Source organism: Abramis brama (genome assembly GCF_963993115.1).
Source record: "Abramis brama genome assembly, chromosome: 19".
Classification (NCBI taxonomy): Eukaryota; Metazoa; Chordata; class Actinopteri; order Cypriniformes; family Leuciscidae; genus Abramis; species Abramis brama.
Window position 1 is genome coordinate 20,532,629 of NC_139981.1, and position 21,224 is coordinate 20,553,852.

Sequence of the window (21,224 nt, forward strand, 5' to 3'; positions counted from 1 at the left end):
CAGCACCAGTCCAGCTTAGGATTCAGTTTGCACAATCTAGATCACTAAACTTGGGGAACTTTTGACCTATGACAATGTAAACAGGAAACACTTTCTCCTGGAGCTGTTTCAAGGAGTAGATCAATGAAATAGATATAATTCTGGGAGGGATGCTGGTTGATGTGCTGCTCTTAGCTTCAGTAAATCTTGAATAATAAAATCTGCTGCTCTCGTGCTGTCATCATAAATGTCTCCCTATGGACAATGCACTTGACAATCACTTCCATGCAAAAATAAAGGTTTTAAAGCAACCAGCACACACATATGAAAAACCAAAGTGTCAAAAGGATCTGGATGCCTCATTTACCATTAAATGCCACTTTGAAAATATAGTCTTGTTGCAGTCATTTACACTTTCTATAAAGATCATGAAGATTGGCTTTGGGTTTAGTCAGAGAAATGTTTACTCTGGACCACATTCAGATATTTATTTACTCAGAAATTATTCAAATGATATGCCATCTAAATATCTACATAACCATTGATATTATCAACACCAACATCAACAAAACTGGAGCCACAGGTCATTTAATCATTTTACTAAAACTAGTCACACTTTTCACAACCAGAGAGAGGCAAGACAGCTGTTAAATTACTAAAACAAACTCCACTACACTGGATCGCTGTTTAAATTCAAAGGGCCTGGGACAAAATTGTAATGGATGGCCATCAGTGTTCTTGGTCCACCGGACAAACATTTGAAGATATTTCACAACAGAAGGTCTAATTTACATGCACAGGGTAAACATGGATCACACATACACTCTCTCACACACACTTAAACACATCAGATAGTCTATCTAGCCAAACTTTCTATTTTCTACATAAGTATTTTCACACAAGCACACAACTTTTTCCTCATTGTTTCCCCATGTGAAACATATTGCAGAGCATGTTATGGAGGGTGATTCTGTTCATATGGATGATCTTTGGGACAGTTTGAAAGCATTTCGGCTATAATCCGGCACAAGCTGGCACTTCCACCCCCCTGCCCCCTTTGAGTGTGAAACTCAACAGTATCTAGAGCTGTTGTCACAATGTTCCTGATAAGATGCTGGCTGCCTGGATCAAGGCAAGCCTGTGAAATTTTATCTTAGTTTTCTGAGTGGCCTATTTGATTTAAAAGTATAAGAATAACCAACCTCCTCATGTGCACAAGGACATTAAGAAGGCGTGCGGGTACACATAATTCATTTCCTGCTGATAGTTACAGCCGATTCAGACAGAACGAGATGAACAAGGTTACAGGATAGAGAAACTAAAACAAAACACTTTTGTGCATTTCTCACAAAGCATTTCTTGCTTATTTCATGTTGATCAAGTCTTACCCCTCAAAACATCTATGCATTAGTTCATTAAATGCAGAATGGTTGAACTAGTTGTCATAAGCTGTCAATCATATTTTCTATACATTTCTATTAGACTTTTTTCCACTATTGAAGGGAAATGTAAAGGGCTAAATCAACCAATGATCAACCAGTTCTCTAAAATAGCTCAGAGGTGCATCTCATGAATCTTCATTTGGGAACAATATAGACAGAGCACAACACAGTGTTACAAATTCTGACAATGAAGAACAACCAGGAAACAAACAAGGGTCAACAGCTGGGAAGAAGAAGAAGAGTAAGGATACATGGTGGAAGAGTATGGAGGCAAAACTGTGGAAGAGGTAGAAGAGGCCAGAAAATTTAAATTTGTAGAAATTTGATAGAAATTGTGGACCATGTTCTCAATCATGACCTCATGGGAGAACATCCGGGACCTCAACCAGACATTGTTCAATACTGTAATGCTATATTACAGTAGTCCACTTACATTTTACATCATACAGTAAATATACTTCATAGAGACATAATGCAACACACAAACACACACATGTACAGAGTGTGTTTCTTGTCTTTTTCTTTATATCGCATGACATTGTAGGCTACTGTAATTTGTTGACAGACCAACAGTAAAAGTGAAACTGTGAATCCTGTCCAGTCTCTTTCAGTCAATATCCCAAAGAGTAATGTGTACATTTATACTGTTTAAATGTATACACACCATACAGATAAAGTGCAGTCTTGTGCATTTTCTATCACTGTTCTCAAAATCATATAGTTTACATCTGAAAATACTGACAGAGTCCACTGTTACATTGACAACATGACTAAGCATCTTTTTTGTGAACAATGACACAAGGACTTGTCATTCTGATGGCATTGATATCATTCTTTCATTGTGTGCAATATCATGCAGTACTTATTGCTTACTGTGCAATATGTGACTGTTCGCCTTGCTTGCACTGTATTGTTTTTGCATTGTATTGATTATGGCATATTGTTTGTTGACATATTGTACTGTATATTGGTTATTATTGTATTGTTTCTTTAAAATTCTACTTAAATTGTATTTATTTAAATTAGATGTTTAGTTTGTTAAATGTTACATGTGATGGCACTGTAAGGATTGCTACAATTTCGATATACCATCATATAGTGACAAAGAATCTTGAATACTTTTGAGAGATGAACTAAGGATTTTGAGCAAGTTACAGGCTTTTGGCAGGTGATTGTTCTGAGAAATGCACTAACTGGTTTTCAAATCTTAAGGATGATTCAAGAAATGTACCAAAGCGACAGAGAAAAACTGTAATAAGGCACAAGATATCCTAACACAAAAAAATTGTACCTACAGAGGTACTAAACTAATATAGTTATGAATTTATGAAAAACATGATGCCCCCACATTTATATCTAAATAAACTGGTTGATTTCTGGCCCTGGTCATGAGAAATCTCTCAAGCAAAAGCCTTGTTTGCATGAAAGCTTGATTCCACAGGTGAGTAAAAGCAGCCTGCCGTTTTGAGGACTAGAACACAATTCTTGAGATGATTCACTGCAAAACAGGGGTCATGATGTGAGAACAATTCACACTTCTACAGGAGACTGAGGGTGTGTCCCAGTAACCATTCTCCTGAATGACATCAACCAAATAACTGTCAAGTAGCTCTTACCGCTGGGTGGAGTTTCCTTATCGTGTTCAACAACAGAGACAAGTCCATTTATGGCTGCCTCGAACTGCTCATCGGAGCAAGACCATGTCCGCCTGACTGTGTGTGTGTGTGTGTGTGTGGCCAGTGGAAAAGCTGTAGTTCATTTCCTAAAGGACAACCTGTTTCTCATCCAAGGGCTTTGCATTAAACAAATACTACAGCGATTCTGTGAATTCTCTAGATGCCACGAGTTTAATCTGTTCATCATCAGCCGCAGGAACTGTTCTGCAATTGTTTTATGTCAAACTCAATAACTGCATTTTGATTCACATGGCTCCAACAAAGTGTTCTGTTCTCTTTGTAAAACAATCAGGGGATATCTGCAAGAGTTCACTTCATTTGACACATTTAGTTCATTATTAATGGTCCGCAAAGTCATAAAATAGACTACACGAGTCACAGATTAGGGGTTGAGAATAATGGGATTGTATACATATACATTACATGTATATCTTTTAAAAGTTTGGGGTTGTTTTTTAATGTTTTTGAAATATGTCTCTTATATGTTCACCAAGGCTGCATTTATTTGATGCAGTAAAACCAGTAACATTGTGAATTTTTTTTAAAACGTTTCTATTTTATTATATTTCAAAATGTCATTTATTCCTGTGATGGCAAAGCTGAATTTTCAGCATCATTACTCCAGTCTTTAGTGTCACACGATCCTTCAGAAATTATTCTAATATACTGATTTGCTGCTCAAGAAACATTTCCTATTATTTTCAATGTTGAAAACAGTTGTGCTGCTCAATATATTTTTAAAAACCATGATACATTTTTCCAGGATTCTTTGATGAATTGAAAGATCAAAAGAACTGCATTTATTTGCAATAGGATTTTTGGTAACCATGTAAAATCTTACTGACCCCAAACACTTGAAAGGTATTATGTACCGAGGGCTTCTCTTTAAAAGATATGAAAATAAATATGCTAGAATTTTTGCATATATTTTCTTTCAGGTTAAGTAACCTGTCATGATACTGTTCTTGTAACCATCACATAGTTTGCATAATGTATATACAGTGCAGAATAACCACTTCTGAGGTGAATTAAACTGATTGCGTGAATTTTAGTCAATCCAGGGGTTGGATCCATTATGAATCCATTATGTTAAAACTGTCTCTTAAAAACTATGACCAATCCTCAGTTAGTTAGGATTAATACTTTTTAATACTTACTTTTCAGTATCAAATTGGACCCAATCTGCATTTTTATGTAACTGACTTAAAGTTAGGAACATTCTTAAGAAGTAAAATTGATGACTAACTTATAAGACCAGTCTCAGCAGTTTATGTAACCGGCCACTGATGCTAAAATTTGAGTAGTACTGAAGTGGTTGTGCTTAAACACTCCCTACGATTCTGAATCTCACTTTAGATGTTTAAATACCCGATGTAGTTTAATTTTCAAGGTACTATCAATCAGCTGACTGTAGAGGAAGAGTTTAAGACAACAAGTCCTCTGCTGACCAATTACATTATCATTTATGTTCTCATAAATCTTTCACTTGGCCCTGCAATCCGCTCCATTAGACAGATGGAGAGCAGATACTGACACATCACCATGGTGACCATTCTCACATTGGAATATTCTAGAACACTCAACCAGAAATTACAGCAGGCTACTTCCTGTTTGATGATGATTAGAATGTTGTACGATGATGAAGATGAGATATCACAAGACGGTTTCTATGGAAACACTGGAACAGAACTTTAATGCACAACTCAAACAGTTGCTGCTCAATGAGGTTACCATGGAAACACTGCCCCCCCTCCCCCCTCCCCACTCCCCCAAGTTCCACTGATACAGACTCACAACAGGCATTCTTATAGAAATGCTCTCAAATCCCTTTTCTTCTCACAGCCCAAAACCAAACCAGGACCCCTAACATAAAGGTTACAGGTTCAGTGGAACTAAAACATTATGAAACCAAAAGCAATGCAGTTATTTTTTTCTTCCAATAACATATTAATATCACTAATATCTTTTTTTAGTGTCATCCCTGTGGTGTGACATCAGATAAAACGAGTTGGTTCTGAAATTAAACCAAAAGAACTTGAAAGAGTCCAAAGATGAACAATTCAAAATAAGTTTGACTCTGAGCCAGTTAGTTGAGCTGTGACATCACCACATTTTCGCCCTCTTCTCCGATGGAGAATCCTCCTCGTCTCCTGAGTCCGAACAAGTCCGTTTCCCAGCAACACTGGTGGACTCCCTTCCAGAGGGCTCCCCCTGGGTCCTGGAGTCGCCAGAGTTCTTACTGAGTTCTGTGTCTGCCCCAGAGCATTCTGGGTGAATAGAGTCTGCAAGGTTCTCATCTGCATGTGGACGTCCGTTAACCCCAGCCGCTGTGGCGCGACTGCTGAGTGTCGCGTTTATTTCCTCCACAGCACTGAACTCTTCCCCGCTAGTTCTCCCTCGCTCTAGTTCCTCCCCGGACTCTGCGTGAAAGCCCACTCGAGATTTCGCCCTCTCCACAGGGGCGTCACCAGCCGAGAAAGAGGAAGTGATGCGGCGCCTGCTCCTGGACTGCGATTGTGACTGTCTGTCAGATAAGTGCGTGGGACTTGAGACATGTCCGCTTTGCTTTGCTTTTCCACGATTCCTGAAAGGTCGACCTTCGTCGCCTGAGGACGAAGAGGGCGATGACTGATCATGGACGGAAATGCTGGGATAGTTGGAGAAATCTGTTGCACCGTGAAGATTGTGAGCAGATTCTCTTCCAGAAAGGCCAATGTTGCGCCTCCACCTGGCTGCGTTGCGCTGTCGCATCCTGCTCCTGCGCAGCTCCTCGTCAACTCCGTCTGAGCTGGAGGAGGAGCTAGAAGACGAGCTGGGGGAGGAGCTAGAACTGGAGGCCACGCCTGCTGAGGAGGCGTGGCTAGAAAGGCTCGAGTTCTCATGTGGACTAGGAGATCTGGGACGGGGCATCGGATCTAACCAGAACCCGCTGGAATCGGAGTCCTCATTCACGAGGTCCAGCAGAAACGCAGATGCACGTGGCCTCGCCCGGCTCCTCTGCGACCCGTTCCTGTCCTGATCGGTCCGCTCGCTCCCGGACGCTTCTGGTCCAGCCAATGAAGATGAAGAGGAGTGGTCAGAGTCGCTGACATGAGTGGCGGATACATTAGCAGGAGATTGTGGCATGGATCGTGTGGAGCGCGTGGACCGTCGAGTTCTCGCATGCAGCTGCAGAATGGCGCCCTCGCTCAAATCGCTGTCCGAGTCTGAGCTCCAACCCTCGATCTCACGGCGAACCAGCGAGTCGAAGAAAGCCATCATTCGCGGGTCCTCCTGCACTGACTGGCTGACGTAATCATGTGACAGGCCACTTCCGCTGTTGAGGACGAGGCTTATGTATTCCTCATGAGTGTAGAGAGAGCGAGATTTGTCCTCCACCAGGCCTTCCAGATCTCCAAGACTATCTGGCTGTTGATACGGACTCCATACCTACAGACAGAGAGAGGTAGAGGGAATAAAAGAGGAGCGAATTAGAATCATTTCACATGTTTTCATTTCGCCCATATTAACAAGTTTACAAGGGATCTTCTTCCTAAAGTTTAAAGGTACTGTCAAAGAAAAATATTAATAAAAAATATTTGATATTATTGTACTTAAGTCAATTTACTAAAGAAAACGGTTTTTATTTACTTTGTATTAAGTTGGCAGTGTGTCTTTTCCCCTATATTTATTAATTTTAGATGTATAGACAAAGACATACCTATTCAACACAAACTTATTTTTACTAAAACTATTAATTATGGTTTCAAAGCAGTTTTAAAGAGAATATTGCCATTGAGCAAAATAAAAGCATATAGAAAGATACAAATAAAAAACTATTCTTGAGCACAATATAGTATTATTTAATATAATATAAATCATATTTATTTATAAATACATTTATTTATAAGAATCAGTAAAAAATCTAATAATTATTTAAAATAAATGTTTTCTTTTTGAATGTTTTAAAATGTAATATATTCCTGTGATGCAAAGCTGCATTTTCAGCAGCCATTATTCCAGTCTTCAGTGTCACATGATCCTTCAGAAACTGATGTGCTGTCAGTGTGAATGCACAACTGCTTACTCGCTGCTCATACATGAGCCTAAAACAGGCCTAACATCCCAGATATGTTCAAGATTTATAACAAAATTGAACATGTATAAATCACTGTAGCCACATCTATGGCTGTACAAACACAGCAGATGTCTGTCTGTTTGCGTGTTATATAAAAACAGCCATGATGGTCTCTGACAAAATCAAGTTTAGTGTGTGAGAACAGGCCCACAGTGTGCAAGTGTTACTCAACATCTACTTTCTGCCAAAAATTTCACAAGAACCACCAGAAAAAGATAAACTACAGTCTCACTCTTACACACAACAGCACATGACAACACTAAAGAAAAAGATTCACATGACAGTTGGGAAAAAACACACCAAAAAATGCAGATTGCAAAATCCAGAGAAAAGACAGTGAGACAGGTAAAAAGAGTGAGACGGGTAAAATCGTGCCCGGATTTTGTGCTTTCAGGGTTTTGGGTGTGGCTGAACCAGCGACAGCAGAAATTAATTTAAGACTTAACGTAGCAGAGACACAAGTTCAGACATGATCATCTTTCCAACACACGCAGAATCTTTTCCTCTGTGTGTGTGCTGTGCGGCAGGTCTGCTCGTGTCAGGCGGTAATAGTTTACCCAGAAATCACATTTCATCCATTTATTCACCCTCATGTTGTTTCAAACCTGTGTGACTTTCTCTTCAAAAGAGATGGAAGGTAAAATGTTTATGCGTCTCTCTTCCATACAGTAAAAATGAATGGGACGGATGCTATTGAGCTCCAAATACGATAACAATACTTGAAATACTGAAAGTATTTAAAAAATTGTTGAAATGTCTTGTGGACTGTAATTTATGAAGATATATGATGCTTGTGATGAGGGAGCGTTCAAACCTAATTTGAATATTCTGCATATTAAAACTTTAGCCACAACATGAACTACTGTTCAAAAGTTTGGCGTCAGTAAGATTTTTAAAATGTCTTTTGAAAGACGTCTCTTTTGCTCACCAAGGCTGCATTTATTTGATTAAAAAAATGTCAAAACAGTGAAATACTATAATAAATTTAAATGAATGGATTTCTTTTTGAATATATTTTAACTTTATTCCTATAATGACAAAGCTGAACTTTCAGCATCATTACTCCAGTCTTCAGTGTCACATGATCCCTAGAAATCATTCTAACATGCTGATTTGCTGCTCAAGAAATTCTTATGAAAATTAATTGTTTTGCCTAATAAACCATGATTTTTTTTCAGGATTATTTGATGAATGGAAAATTCATTTGCATTTATTTGAAATAGCATTCTTTTGTATCTATGTAAAAGTCTTTACTGTCACTTTAAATCAATTTAATGCATCCTTACTGTATAAAAATATAATTTTCTTTTAAAAAAAAATCTTACTGAGCACCAAACTTGTGAACGGTAGTGTACGCATGAACCAGTGGTGTTTTCAAATGAGATTTTCAATGAACACCAACTTAAATTGTGGTTTGTTCCTCACAAAGCTATCATTTGACTTCAGATAACTTGGAACATTATACACAAACCATATTTATTACTTTTAAAGTCGTTTAAATCCACCCACCCATCACTATTCACTTTGATAGTATGGAAAAGAGCAGCATTAACATTAATTTTTGTATTCCTTTGAAGAAAGAAAGTCATAAAAGTTTAGAACAACATAAGGGTGTGTAAATGAAGACAAAATTTACTCTTAGAATTTGATGTATTATCCCTTTAAATAAATCTGCTGAAATACATCAGTTTGTTCTGATGCTAAATATCGTTTAATGCATGTATGAAAGTAAAAACTAACCTTAATGACCTTCTCCACTCCGGAGGAGCAGATCATGTACGTGTGAGGGTTGAATCGGACCTGATTCACGATGGACCGATGACCTTTCAGAATCATAAAGGCCCCGTTCACCACTCGACCCGGACCTCCTGCCGAGACAGAGAGAGAATGTATCCATTAACAACAACAACAACAACATTAGACACGGTTACCTTGTGCATGAGTGTGTGTGTTTACCTGCTTCAGGGTCACTGGGGATTCTCCACATGTAAAGGTTAAAATCATCTGAGCCAGACAAGATGTACTGAAAACACACAGAGAGATACATGTCTGAGAGTTCTAGAGAAATATGACATGATCTGCCTCCACAAAAGAAGTTTCTAGAAATATATATTCGAACACAACACTCAGACTCAGTAGAACTACTGCACACAAACATGAACACAAAACATGCACACAAAACAAAAGTTTAGATTTTTTTCAAATAAAAACTATAACATAGAATACCATTCAAAAGTTAATTGAGCAAAAGTAAAGATATCAGCATATGAGAATGATGAAGAAGACTGGAGTAATGATTGGCTTCGCCATCACAGGAATATATACACATTTTAAAATATATTCAAATAGACAACAGTTATTTTAAATTGTAATAATATTTACCAATACTTTTGTTTTTAACCAAATAAATGCAACATGACTTCTTTTAAAAATATAAAGAAACCCTACTGACTGCAAACTTGGTATTGTTAATGCATTTATAAATAAATTATTTTTAATAATAGAGAAAATGTTTTTTGTTTAAAAATGTACATGGAAAACCAAACCTCTCTTTGGGGACATCTTATATTTAGCCAACTTCTACTTTTTTTTTGTAACACACAGACTGAGCTTTTTAGAGGATAGAGAAGATTTAGGGAGGTGGATCCACTGTTCTGTAGAAGGAGGTGTATGACAGTCAGACAGAAAGAGAGAGGAGAAACAGCTGGACAAACATACAAAAAATCCAAACACAGAACAGACCGACGCACACACAAACGCAGCCAGACAGACAGAGCAGCATCTGCTGATCTTTAGATTCAACACTGATAAAACAAGCTTCTACAAGCCATAGCCCAACATTCCAGCACTGAACATACCTGAACACATCCACACACACACACAGCATCTACAACCCACTGACACGTACACGTCCACCACCCCACGAACAGATGCACACAAAAACGTACACACATGCGAACTCAGAAACCTCTGTGCTATCAGTGACCAGCAGCAGTCACATACACACACTGTTATATCACCCATTACCAGACATAATAAAGGGACTGGTTAAGTTAGTCGCAAGTTAGTCATTTGTTCACTCAGCTTTGTGTGTGTAGATGACAGTTATTCAAATAGATAGAAAGACAGATGATCTTTATTATAACTAATGAGTTTATCTATATTTATTGGTTTAGTTCGTTCTGTTATGCTCTGACTCGCTGTTTTTGAAGAGTCCAAACTAGCGAATCCCTAAGAAACCGGTCTGATCTCGGTCTGATGGATACGACATTAACCCAGCATAATTATGCAGATGCACTCAATTATTAAACATAAAACAAAAGAAAGAAATAGCACTTCTTAAAATATGACGTGTGCACTCGCGTGAGACACAGGCTCAGTAGACACAGTCAAATCAGCGGATGAATAAACGCAGTTTTTTTTTTAAAACATGGAGCGGGTCTCATGGTGGCTGCCACGTTGAGATCACATGACCAGCTGAACATGAATACCTTTCCATCTTGGTTACCTCCCTATTATCGAAAAATGTATAATTGGTGAAATATCTACTATATTTGTTTGCACTTTGCAGTGTGGCGTCTGTAAGATTTCTTAATGTTTTTGAAAGAAGTCTCTTATGCTAACCAAGGATGAATTTATTTGATCAAAAACTGTAATATTGTGAAATATTATTGCAATTTAAAAGAACCGTTTATAGAATTAAAAACAGTGATTAAATCCTGTAATGGAACATTTTCAACATCATTACTTCAGTCTTCATGATCCTTCAAACATCATCCTAATATTCGGATTTGGTGCTCAAGTAACATTTCTTATTATTATCTATGTTGAAAACAGTTGTGCTGCTTAATTTATTTTGTGGTTTTTCAGGAATCTTTGGTTATTAAAAAACATTAAAAACAAAAATCTTTTGTAATATCATAAATGTTATCTCTGTCACTTTTGATCAATTTAATGCATCTGTGCTAGATAAAAATAAATTAATAATTTCAAAAAAATCTCACTGACCCACAAACATTTTTGAACAGTAGTGTATATATTGCTTGCAAAAAAAAAAAAAAAAAAAGGTGTACTTAAATTTTTGGATGGCAATAAATGAAGAAAGAAGCTTTTGCCCACATGGTTTTGGCATCCAAGTTTTGCACATCCCAAGTGTTTATCTAACCTGATCTCGGTCTCCGGCGAAGCAGCAACTCTTCATAGTGCAGGAGTTGAAGTAGCCCTGGTTATCAAACTGGAAACTGGGCAGACGGGAGTGGAGCTCGTACAGGACGGGAGGCAGACGTCTGCGCAGAGCCAGCAGCTGCGTCCCCGTGCTGTTAAAGCGCACGCTCATGGCACTCTGAAGAGACAAACTCCCTCCATACCGCAACAGAGAACTACAGCACAGAGAGACACACATCAACTACAATAGGAAATAGTTTATTATAAAAGATCATCATCCATATTTATGCTATTTTAAAGTGCTTTAAAGGGGCATTTTAAGAGATCGTGTCAACACTTGACCAAACGGAGAACATCTTTACACAAGCTCTGCTGTCCTCTGCTGGTCTCAGGCAGTGCAGCAGACAGCTTTGACGATAGAGCTGGCCTTGTCAGCTAGATTTCAGTCCATATTTGGACCGAAGCATCATGCCTTCAATCTTTTACCAAACATAGTTCAGCAACCCTAGTTTCCCCTGTTTAGCTTTGCTTATAAACACTGTTCTCTGTCAAATTTTATTCTGATTAGCCCATCACAGCCCAACATGTTTGCATAATGACAATAAACTGTATATTTCAATATTGTCTCTGGCAGCCAACTCTGCTACTCTGTGCTACTTTCTTTCTCTTTTTTCACACATAATAAAATAATTTCAACTCAGATTCATATTTTAGGTCCATTTATTTACATATTCGGTAAGTAGTTGCGTAATAACCAAGAAAACATACTTTTAGTATGTTTCAGATTTAGTATTAGTATTAGTATTAGTACTCATACTAATATTATTATTATAAATGTTGAAAACGGTTGTGCTGCTTAATATTTTCTTGGAAACCGTGGCATTTTTTTCATGATTCTCGAATGAATAGAAAGTTCAAAAGTACAGCCTTTATTTGACATAGAAGTATTTTCTAACATTATAAATATCTTTAATACCATTACTTTTGATCAATTTATTGCATCCTTGATAGTATGAATTTCCACACAAAAAAAGAAAAAGAAAAATGTACTGACCCTAAACTTTTGAATGGCTCTGTATTTATTAAATTTTTATTTGCATATGGAACAAGTATGGGAAAAGTTTAGCATAAGCCATTTTTGCTTTAAATACTGTCAAAAATATGAAGTTTGGAAATCTTTTTTCACATTGGACGCATAAGCAGAGAGTCAGAAGCACATATTTTTTTCGGCACCCATGTTAACAGATAATAACATTCACACCTAGAGGTACAGAGGTGCTTAAATGTTTGTGAACCCTTTAGAATTTTCTATATTTCTGCATAAATATGACCCAAAACATCAACAGATGTCCTAAAAGTAGACAAAGAGAACCCAATCAAACAAATGAGACAAAATAATTTACTTTGAAATTTATTTATTGAAAAAAAGGATCCAGTTTTACATATCTGTGAGTGGCAAAAGTATGTGAACTCTTGCTTTCAGTATCTGGCGTAAGCACCTTGTGCAGCAATAACTACAACTAAACGTTTCTGGTGACTGCTGATCAGACTTGGAGGAATTTCAGCCCATTCCACAGTACAGTACAGCTTCAATTCTGGGATGTTGGTGGGTTTCCTCACATGAACTGCTTGCTTCTGGTCCTTCCACCATATTTGAATGGGATTAAGGTCTGGACTTTGACTTGGCCATTCCAAAAGTTGGTTATTTAACCATTCTTTGGTACAACGACCCCAAGCACACATGACCCACTTTCTCTGGAGGTTCACAGACAGAAATCCTGACATTTTCCTTTAGAATTCACTGGTATCAAAATGAATTGTTCCATCAATGATAGCAATATGTCCTCAAGCAAAACTCATGAACATTAACATCAGCCAACGTAAGAGAGACCTTTAGTTGCTTAGACGTTACCCATGGGTCCTTAGTGACCTCGCAGACTATTACACGTCTTGCTTTTGGAGTGATCTTTGTTGATTGACCACTCCTGGGGAGGATAGCACTTGTCTTGAATTTCCTCCATTTGTGCATAATCTGTCTGACTGTGGATTTGTGGAGTCCAAACTCTTTAGAGATGGTTTTATAACCTTTTCCAGGCTGATGAGAAACAACTCTCTTTCTGAAGCCCTCAGAAGTCTCCCTTGTCTGTGCCATGATACACACTTCCACCAACACGTATTGTGAAGATCAGACTTTGATAGATCCCTGTTCTTTAAAGGGGTGGTTGATTATGATTTCACTTTTGTAACTTTAGTTAGTGTGTAATGTTGCTGTTTGAGCATAAACAACATCTGCAAAGTTACAAAGCTCAAAGTTCAAAGCAAAGGGAAATATTTGATTTTAAAGAAATTGCTTTTTAAGGACTACAACAAACGGCTGGTAAGGACTACAGGAGCTTCCTCCCAGGTTAGTGACATCACTAACCCTAAAATTTACATAAACCCCACCCCCGGGAACGTGATTTATAGATTATCAAGACAGAATATGCTAATAGGGCTGGGGCGGTAACCGCATTACCGCAATACCGCGGTCACATGATGCCTACCGCGGGTCTGAGCTCGTCACCGTCATCACCGCAAAAAAAAAAAAAAAAAGCATTGGCCTGCACATGTGTGCACGTTGTGTCTAATTACATTGATTCTAATGACATGGATTGTGTCTAATGACATGGATTGTGTCTAATGACATTGTGTCTTACATAAGTTTTGTTTAGAAAACCTTGAATCCATCAAAAGATGGAGCACATCCGACCTTTCGCGAGTTGGGGAGCGCAATGTTTCATGACACATAATAACATTCCATTCGTATTGACTATTAGGCCTATATGCGAGAGTACCTACAGACATCCCAAGTCTCCCAGAAGTTCCGGGAGTCTCCCGCATATTAATAGCGGCTCCATGATGCCCGCAAATTAGTTAAAATCTCCCGGAATCTAGAGCGAGCGAGCAAGAGTGCGCATGCGAGACAGAGACTGTGTTCCAAACCGTGTAGCGCGCGCACGGCAGAGAGGGAGAGGGAGAGGGAGCGAGAGAGAGCATCCTGATTGGCCCGGTTGATTTAAAGCGGTTTACCGCTATACTGCGGGAATTTCTTGCTTTTCAACCGCGGTAAGAAAAAATCCATACCGTCCCAGCCCTATATGCTAATCAATGACTAGAAGATAACTACACATAAGCTACATAAATTCATCAACTAACAACTTGTCTACATGTTGTCACTTCTTGAGTCTCTCCATCTTTCTGACTTCGGTTTGAACATAAAAGGCTAAAAGTTTTAGAAATTTTCAGTGCATGTCTGTGTGAGGTAAAAGGACACAAGCTCTTGAAGCTCCGCCCTCTGTGCCAGGAGCAGCAGCTCATTTGCATTTAAAGGAACAGACACAAAAACGGTGTGTTTTTGCTCACCCTCAAAAATTGACAACTTTAACATGCTATATAAAAATATCTGTGGGGTATTTTTAGCTAAAACTTCACATACACACTCTGGGGACATCAAATACTTATTTTACATCTTGTGAAAAGGGCATTATTCCACCCCTTTAAAGGACAAGTTCGGTATTTTACACTTAAAGCCCTGTTTACAGATCGTTTCTGATGAAATAGAACGGTTAAGATTAAAATTTGGACACATGCTGCTGTCCCGAGAATTTTAGGTTTCTTTACCCACTCGGTGAGTTTCACGTCTTTGTAAACGAAAGTTTAATGCGTTTTTTGGAAGGATTGTTCCAGTGCCCATAGGCTGCCATTCTGTAGGTGGGGGGGAGAAGCGAAAGAAACCTAAAATTCTCGGGACAGCAGCATGTGTCCAAATTTTAATCTTAACCGTTCTATTTCATCAGAAACGATCTGTAAACAGGGCTTTAAGTGTAAAATACCGAACTTGTCCTTTAAATAAAACAGGACACACAATGACACCTGGTTGTCATCCCATTGTTTGAAAACATCTCAGAACAGATGGAGCCTAATTTTGCCTTAAAAATTAACTGTTAATCCTAGAGATTACAGATGTGTAATATTGAATGCCGAAGTATAATATTTAGGCTCATTGGTTTGATTGGGTTCTCTTTGTCTACTTTCAGGTCCAACATCCAAAGTGAAACAGGCATCAGTGTCAAAATATTTAGTGAAAAGTGAACATGCGGATATCTGTTAATTACTCTGAAAAATGCTTGGCCACTTTAAAATTTTCTTTTGGCCTTTGAAAGAAAACAGTTATGTGTGTGTTTTTTGGACAGATTTCCATCTCACCTGCGGGGTTTGCGGATGTCCCACAGCCCCACCCCCTCTTTAGAGTTTGCAGTGGCCAGCAGACGGGGTTCTACAGGGTTAAACATCACGCTGTGAAACGCCGATGGGTAGTTGGCCAAGCAGAACGGTTCTAAAATACACAATAGAATAAGAGTAAACCAGGGTTTCTAGAACAGTTCATGCTTTAGATGCAACAGAGGTTATAGAACACATCAAAGAATCCTGAAAAAATACATTATGGTTTCAAAAAACATTAAGCAGCACAACAATTTTCCAAATAAATGTTTCTTGAGCACCAAATCAGCATATCAGAATGATTTCTGAAGGACCATGTGACACTGAGGATTGGAGTAATAATGCTGAAAATTCAGCTTTGCCATCACAGGAAATTACATTTGTTAATTAATTGAAATAGAAAGCAGTTATTTTAAAATGTAATAATATTTTACAATTATTACTGTTTTTACTTAGCCTGGAAATCCAGATCCAAATCTGAAAGATTAAGGGTCTGGCATCGAGTAATGAAAATCGCCCAACTCGAGGGGCGGCACCAAACATGCATTTGAAAATTTCACTGCACGCAATTGGATAACACTAAGACCAATCAATGTCGTGATTGCGCTGTCACTAGCGCTGTCGTCATCTGTTTAGCTCGCCTCTGGCCCGCCCATATCGGATACACCGATGTGATTGGTGCAGCTCGGCTACAAGGGCATAGTTAATGAGCATCATTACTCAATGCCAGAGGAACTCGCTGAGCAAATTCAAATTGTGCTCTCGCGAGAACTCTGGATTTCCAGGGTAGTTTTTACTGTATTTTTGATCAAACAGATGCAGCCTTGGTGAGCATAAGAGACTTCTTTCAAAAACATTTAAAAAACCTAACCAACCCCAAACTTTTTAAGGGTAGTGTACATCCTGAAATGGAGCAAAATGGAGCCACACCAAAAACTAAGAAATTCAACTTTTCACTTGTGTGTACCTCCATGTGGAGGTTCCCGTGTGTCCCATATGAGAACTCGGCCGTCATCAGAAGAGCTGGCGAAGACGTTATCATTAACAGGACTGACGGACAGACCGTACACAGCGTCATCATGCAAGAAGACATTGAGCGTCTCTCCACGTTCTACATCGTGCAGAATCACCTGCTCATCGTTTCCTGCAGAGACAGACAGAAACATTAGACATCTGATCTCCTCTGTTTCAGCTGCAGCATCATGAATCTGAGCAGCTGCTTGTTTTACCTCCTGAGAAAACACGTTTGTTGGTGCTGTCAAACGCCAGGCAGAAGATGTTGGACAGATGCTCCCCCTTCAACTTGATCGGTTTGGCCCGTGAGTGTATTGCTTTCTCCATGTGCCACAGCAACACCCTGCGGTCATCTCCACCTAAGACAGAAGACATTAATAGATTCTCCCGAGTAATCAGACCAATCGGTTTCAACTGCAGAGTTATATGCGCACAATCTGGCTGTTTTACAGAAATCACAGAAATGTATGAGAAGCTTTTCTTATTAAAAATATACTAAATTATAAACTGTAATAATGTTTCACAAAATCACTTTTTCAAAAAAAATCGTAAGAATCGCAGTCAATTGTGAGACCATGCAGATTGACATGTTTTAAGAGCACTTGTTGTCGCAAATGTGTTTTTGTCATTTAAACATGTTGATAGCATCCTACTGCTATTTTAGTGTCACATCTGTTGTGCAAAATGAACCAGAAGGTTTGAGGTTTTGCATTTAGTTTCGCAGTGAAACCAAGGAAAAGTTGACCGCAGGCATCATCTACATTTCTGTACAAAACCTGTGTAAGGAAAGAACACTATACTTTCACTTTTTCACTATCACTTCTCAGTATTTCGACCCATGAGTTTTCTAGTTATTACTGGACAAGGGGTTTAAAAAATATTTGAAATAGAATGAAATTAGAGAGAGCAATCTCTAACATGTCCTGGTTTCACAGACAGGGCTTAGATTAAGCCAGGATTAAGCCTTTGTTCAATAAGGGCATTTAAGTAGCTTTTATAAACATGCTTTAGAAAAAAAACCCATTACTGACGTGCATCTTGAGACAAAACAATGGCACTGACATATTTTAAGATACGTCAGAGCAAGTTGCTTTCAAGGCTTGGAAAAATCCACCATTTAAGAATCGCCTTATATTTCCTGGTTTCCATGAGCATGGGAACTCTCTGGAGCTCTGCGCATTCACCAACGTAAAGACTGAAAATATGCAAGTGCAAAAACATACAAAGGACAAAAATAAAGACTCGACCAGGAATGAATATGTCAAGCCAAAAAAACAGCAACAGCTGCAACCAATTAATGAGTCAGCAAGAAAAAGAAAAGAGTATGACGGGAACTATGGAGGCCCTTCTACAGTCTGAACCGTCTGCAATGGCCATTAAAAGTGCGTTTTTGTTTAAGTTTATCTGGCTCTTATTCGAACGTAATAGACACCCATCAACCTGGATGGATGAAGATTGTGAAGAAGTTAATAAGCATTTTTGGATTCAATTCCAGCAAGTTTTTTTATGTGCAATGAATGCCAATGACTGTGTCTTGGACAGGCTATGACCCTAATTTGTTCGCACTTAGCGCTTAATGTCTTGCCGTTTTATCCTTGAACTATGGCACTGTAGATCTTTCTTATTGTTTAATATTAGTAGCAACTTAGTAAATTATTAGTAACTTTTGTCAATTGCATGACAAGGCTGGTCATGTGATGTCAACATGGTTACACCCATGAGGGGCGACCCACTTCATGTAGAATAAATAAGCTTTTTCTAGAAGACTGATCTTTATCTCATGGGTACATTATGTAATTTAGGCTATTTTTATTTATAGTGGTTTGATTTCGTTGTGTAAAAGATTTTTACTGAGTGCACCTTAACATATACTGACAGGACGACTGAAACCCTCTCTTGTTTATTTATTGATTTGCAATGAACAGAAAATTAAAACATGCTAGCACAAACTGACAAATGAAGATGTCAAATCAAGTCTGAACTCAAGTCAAAGGCTTCATTTGTGGGAGATATGCATGCACGTTTTATTCTGAATGCTTATTCTAAAGGCTAGTCCGTTTGAGACTCTGGTCTCTCTCTCGCTGACCCACATTAGAAAGATCAGCGTGCAGAACCGGAGGATCTTACCGGACACCAGCCACTGGCCTCCATTGTTGGAGAACTCGATGGCGTTGACGCAGCCGAAGTGGCCGAGCATGTCCTTCTTGTAGAGGCTGTTGCAGCCGGCCAGTCTGCGCCGCTGGAACTCATCCTTCAGCTTCGGCTGTCCGCCGATCGTCCTGCGGGAGAGGAACCCGACGGCGCTCCGCATGCCGCAGCCCCGCAACTCCTTCATCTCTCCTCCGGTAAACGAGTCTCAATGCCAGCGCTAGAGTGTCCCGGCCGTCATGGGTTTGAGCTCAGGTCTAGTTCGGTGGATTCTGGTTTCTTTTGAGGATGTACTGTTACATGTTTGCTAGGTAAAGCATGAGAGTGCGCAGCAAAAACAGAAGGTTGTTTAGAGACTGAGTCCCACCGACCGCCGGCACTTCCTGCTCCGGTGCAAGGGCGATGACGTCACACGACCGGATCAGAACCCGTGCTGTACTTTCTGATTGAACGTTATATCATTTGTTTCAGCTTTTGTTTGTGAACGCATCTTAAATCCGTATTGCTCTTAATACAGTGCTTGGTTTTTCTATGTTTTTTTTTTAATAGTACGAGTTTGCTAGGGGAATGTGCATTAAAAAACAAAACAAACAAACAAAAAAAAAAAAAAACATAAAAAATGTAAAATATGCACGTGCTTTTAAAATACTATTTAATTATGTATTTTTTGAGGACTTTATGCATAAGTCTCTTTAGTCTGGGTTTGTTAGATACAGTCTTATTTTACAGCGTTATTTTAATATAACAAATTAAAATATGTCAAAAATTATTTATACAATATTGTAATACTATTAGGACGTAATTATTAAAATGCAAAAAAAAGAAAAGAAATTAACATAATACATTTACTCTCATATCAAAAGATAACACATTATTATATAATAAATCTGCTAAATTATAAATTCCATATTTAATTGTTTAGTATTCAGATTCATAAGATTTATATTGAATTTTTGACATTCAGATTCAGACAAGACATCCCAAAACGTTTAGCATTCTAAATCTTGTGATATTCAGAGAAAATATTTCTCCTATAAGTCTAAGAGCTGCCAGCATTTTCTAGTTGAGATTTGGATGAATATTTGGTGTCTTGATCTGTTTGATATTCGTCCAACAAGTATTTAAAAAAAAATCACAAGCAGAGACCAGAACAAAAGCATCTTAGTATGTGTAGTTTTATTAAATTCCAGTTAAGGAATTACAGTGGTAGTCTTTTTTCCAACAGTTTTTCTTACAAATACAAATTTATCTGAGTAATCCCCCATAACTGGAGCAGAACATTTAAATTAAAAAGCTAAAAGTTTTTTTAATATTTTTTTTTATAAAAAACAAAACAAAAAACTAATACTAATGGCAGGTATACATTTAAACGGCAAACAGACAGTTCTTAAGCACAGCTTTAACTATAAGCTGACATCATCAGCACAGCTCCTTACATACTGTGTATGATAAATCATGAACATTTTAATCTGGACAAGAATGAAATATTTCCATTAAATTGCACCAAACCTCTGCTGACCATAAATTGAACAACACTGACATCATTGCACAGGTTTGCCACTAGCTTGCTTTAATTGTGACAAGTGCGAGTCTGAGTTGAAGTATGGGATGGTTCCCTCATGGGTTGGATTTGTTTTTTTGTGACATATTTTGGCTTTCTAAGGAGCAAGTGAGGCACAATATAATTGGATTTAAATCTACTCTATATGAGTAATGAGAACTAAACGATCTCTCCATCCTTAAAAGCAGAGACTTCAGAGACGCCCTAAAAGGCCTTATGAAAAAGGCATGTCTAATACCTTTATAACACTAAGACATCAGTATCTACACATGCTCATCTCACCTACAGGCAAGTTTAAGCACACAGGCTGTGGAACACTGTAATTCTTATGCTACGTTTAGTGAGATTAAGATATTGTGACATTTATGTAGCTCCATCGTTTAGTGTTCACGAAACATGCCGGTCATATTTCAGTCCAAAATCAGAAGACTTTTTTTTTTTTAGTCATTACGTTTTTCTAAATAGTTCCCAATCAAGTGTCATTACTCTAATTCTTTTCTAGTTTGCTCATTATTCTCAAAAGTGATTCTCATTAGATTTTTGCCAGCACTTATAAATAACAATAAAGTTGAATTCATGAACACATTTGATCTCATAAATGAGTAATATTTTTACAGCATGTATTAATCTAGGTTAATGTTAATTTAAATATCTTATTTTACATTGTTCATTCTTAATACATGTAAAAAATTTAAAAACTTTTGAAATTAACCAAGATTAATAAATGTGTAAAAATATTGTTCATACCTGATACATTAACAGAAGTTGACTAACTGAAAATGTTCCCATTATTATTATTTGTGTATTACAGTATAAAATACTGTTATAAGATTTTTTTTTTTAATAAAAGATAGTACAAATTG

The 21,224-nt window shown here is 37.9% G+C and overlaps 2 protein-coding genes across 8 annotated transcripts in view; both read right to left on the reverse strand.

The window, feature by feature from the left end:
- Window positions 1-3,641: 3,641 nt before the first annotated feature.
- dcaf5 (ddb1 and cul4 associated factor 5) lies at window positions 3,642-19,201 on the reverse strand. The gene is made up of 8 exons (XM_084093278.1): window positions 18,780-19,201; window positions 16,868-17,011; window positions 16,606-16,782; window positions 15,624-15,753; window positions 11,380-11,593; window positions 9,171-9,237; window positions 8,955-9,082; window positions 3,642-6,526 (listed from the first exon to the last, which is right to left on the reverse strand). The coding sequence occupies exons 1-8, from the start codon at window positions 18,985-18,987 to the stop codon at window positions 5,201-5,203; spliced, it is 2,394 nt and encodes a 797-aa protein (XP_083949404.1). The 5' UTR covers window positions 18,988-19,201; the 3' UTR covers window positions 3,642-5,200.
- A 751-nt stretch (window positions 19,202-19,952) lies between these two features.
- Window positions 19,953-21,224, reverse strand: part of pacs2 (phosphofurin acidic cluster sorting protein 2) — a 40,363-nt gene continuing 39,091 nt past the window's right edge. For 3 of the 7 annotated variants that reach the window (XM_084093073.1, XM_084093071.1, XM_084093072.1), the window contains exon 24: window positions 19,953-21,224. This exon is cut by the window's right edge and continues 1,300 nt beyond it. The gene's annotated coding sequence lies outside the window, so the exon portion shown is untranslated. The other 4 variants (XM_084093078.1, XM_084093077.1, XR_014603547.1 and 1 more) reach the window with 2 other exon arrangements.

Excerpts from the sequence above, each read along its gene's own strand:
- dcaf5 (XM_084093278.1), bottom strand. The coding sequence starts at position 18,987 with ATGAAGGAGTTGCGGGGCTGCGGCATGCGGAGCGCCGTCGGGTTCCTC. Across the intron at positions 15,754-16,605 it reads ACGGGAACCTCCACATGGAG|AACCGTTCTGCTTGGCCAAC; the intron begins GTACACACAAGT and ends TGTGTATTTTAG. Across the intron at positions 6,527-8,954 it reads GAGTGGAGAAGGTCATTAAG|GTATGGAGTCCGTATCAACA; the intron begins GTTAGTTTTTAC and ends CTCTGTCTGTAG.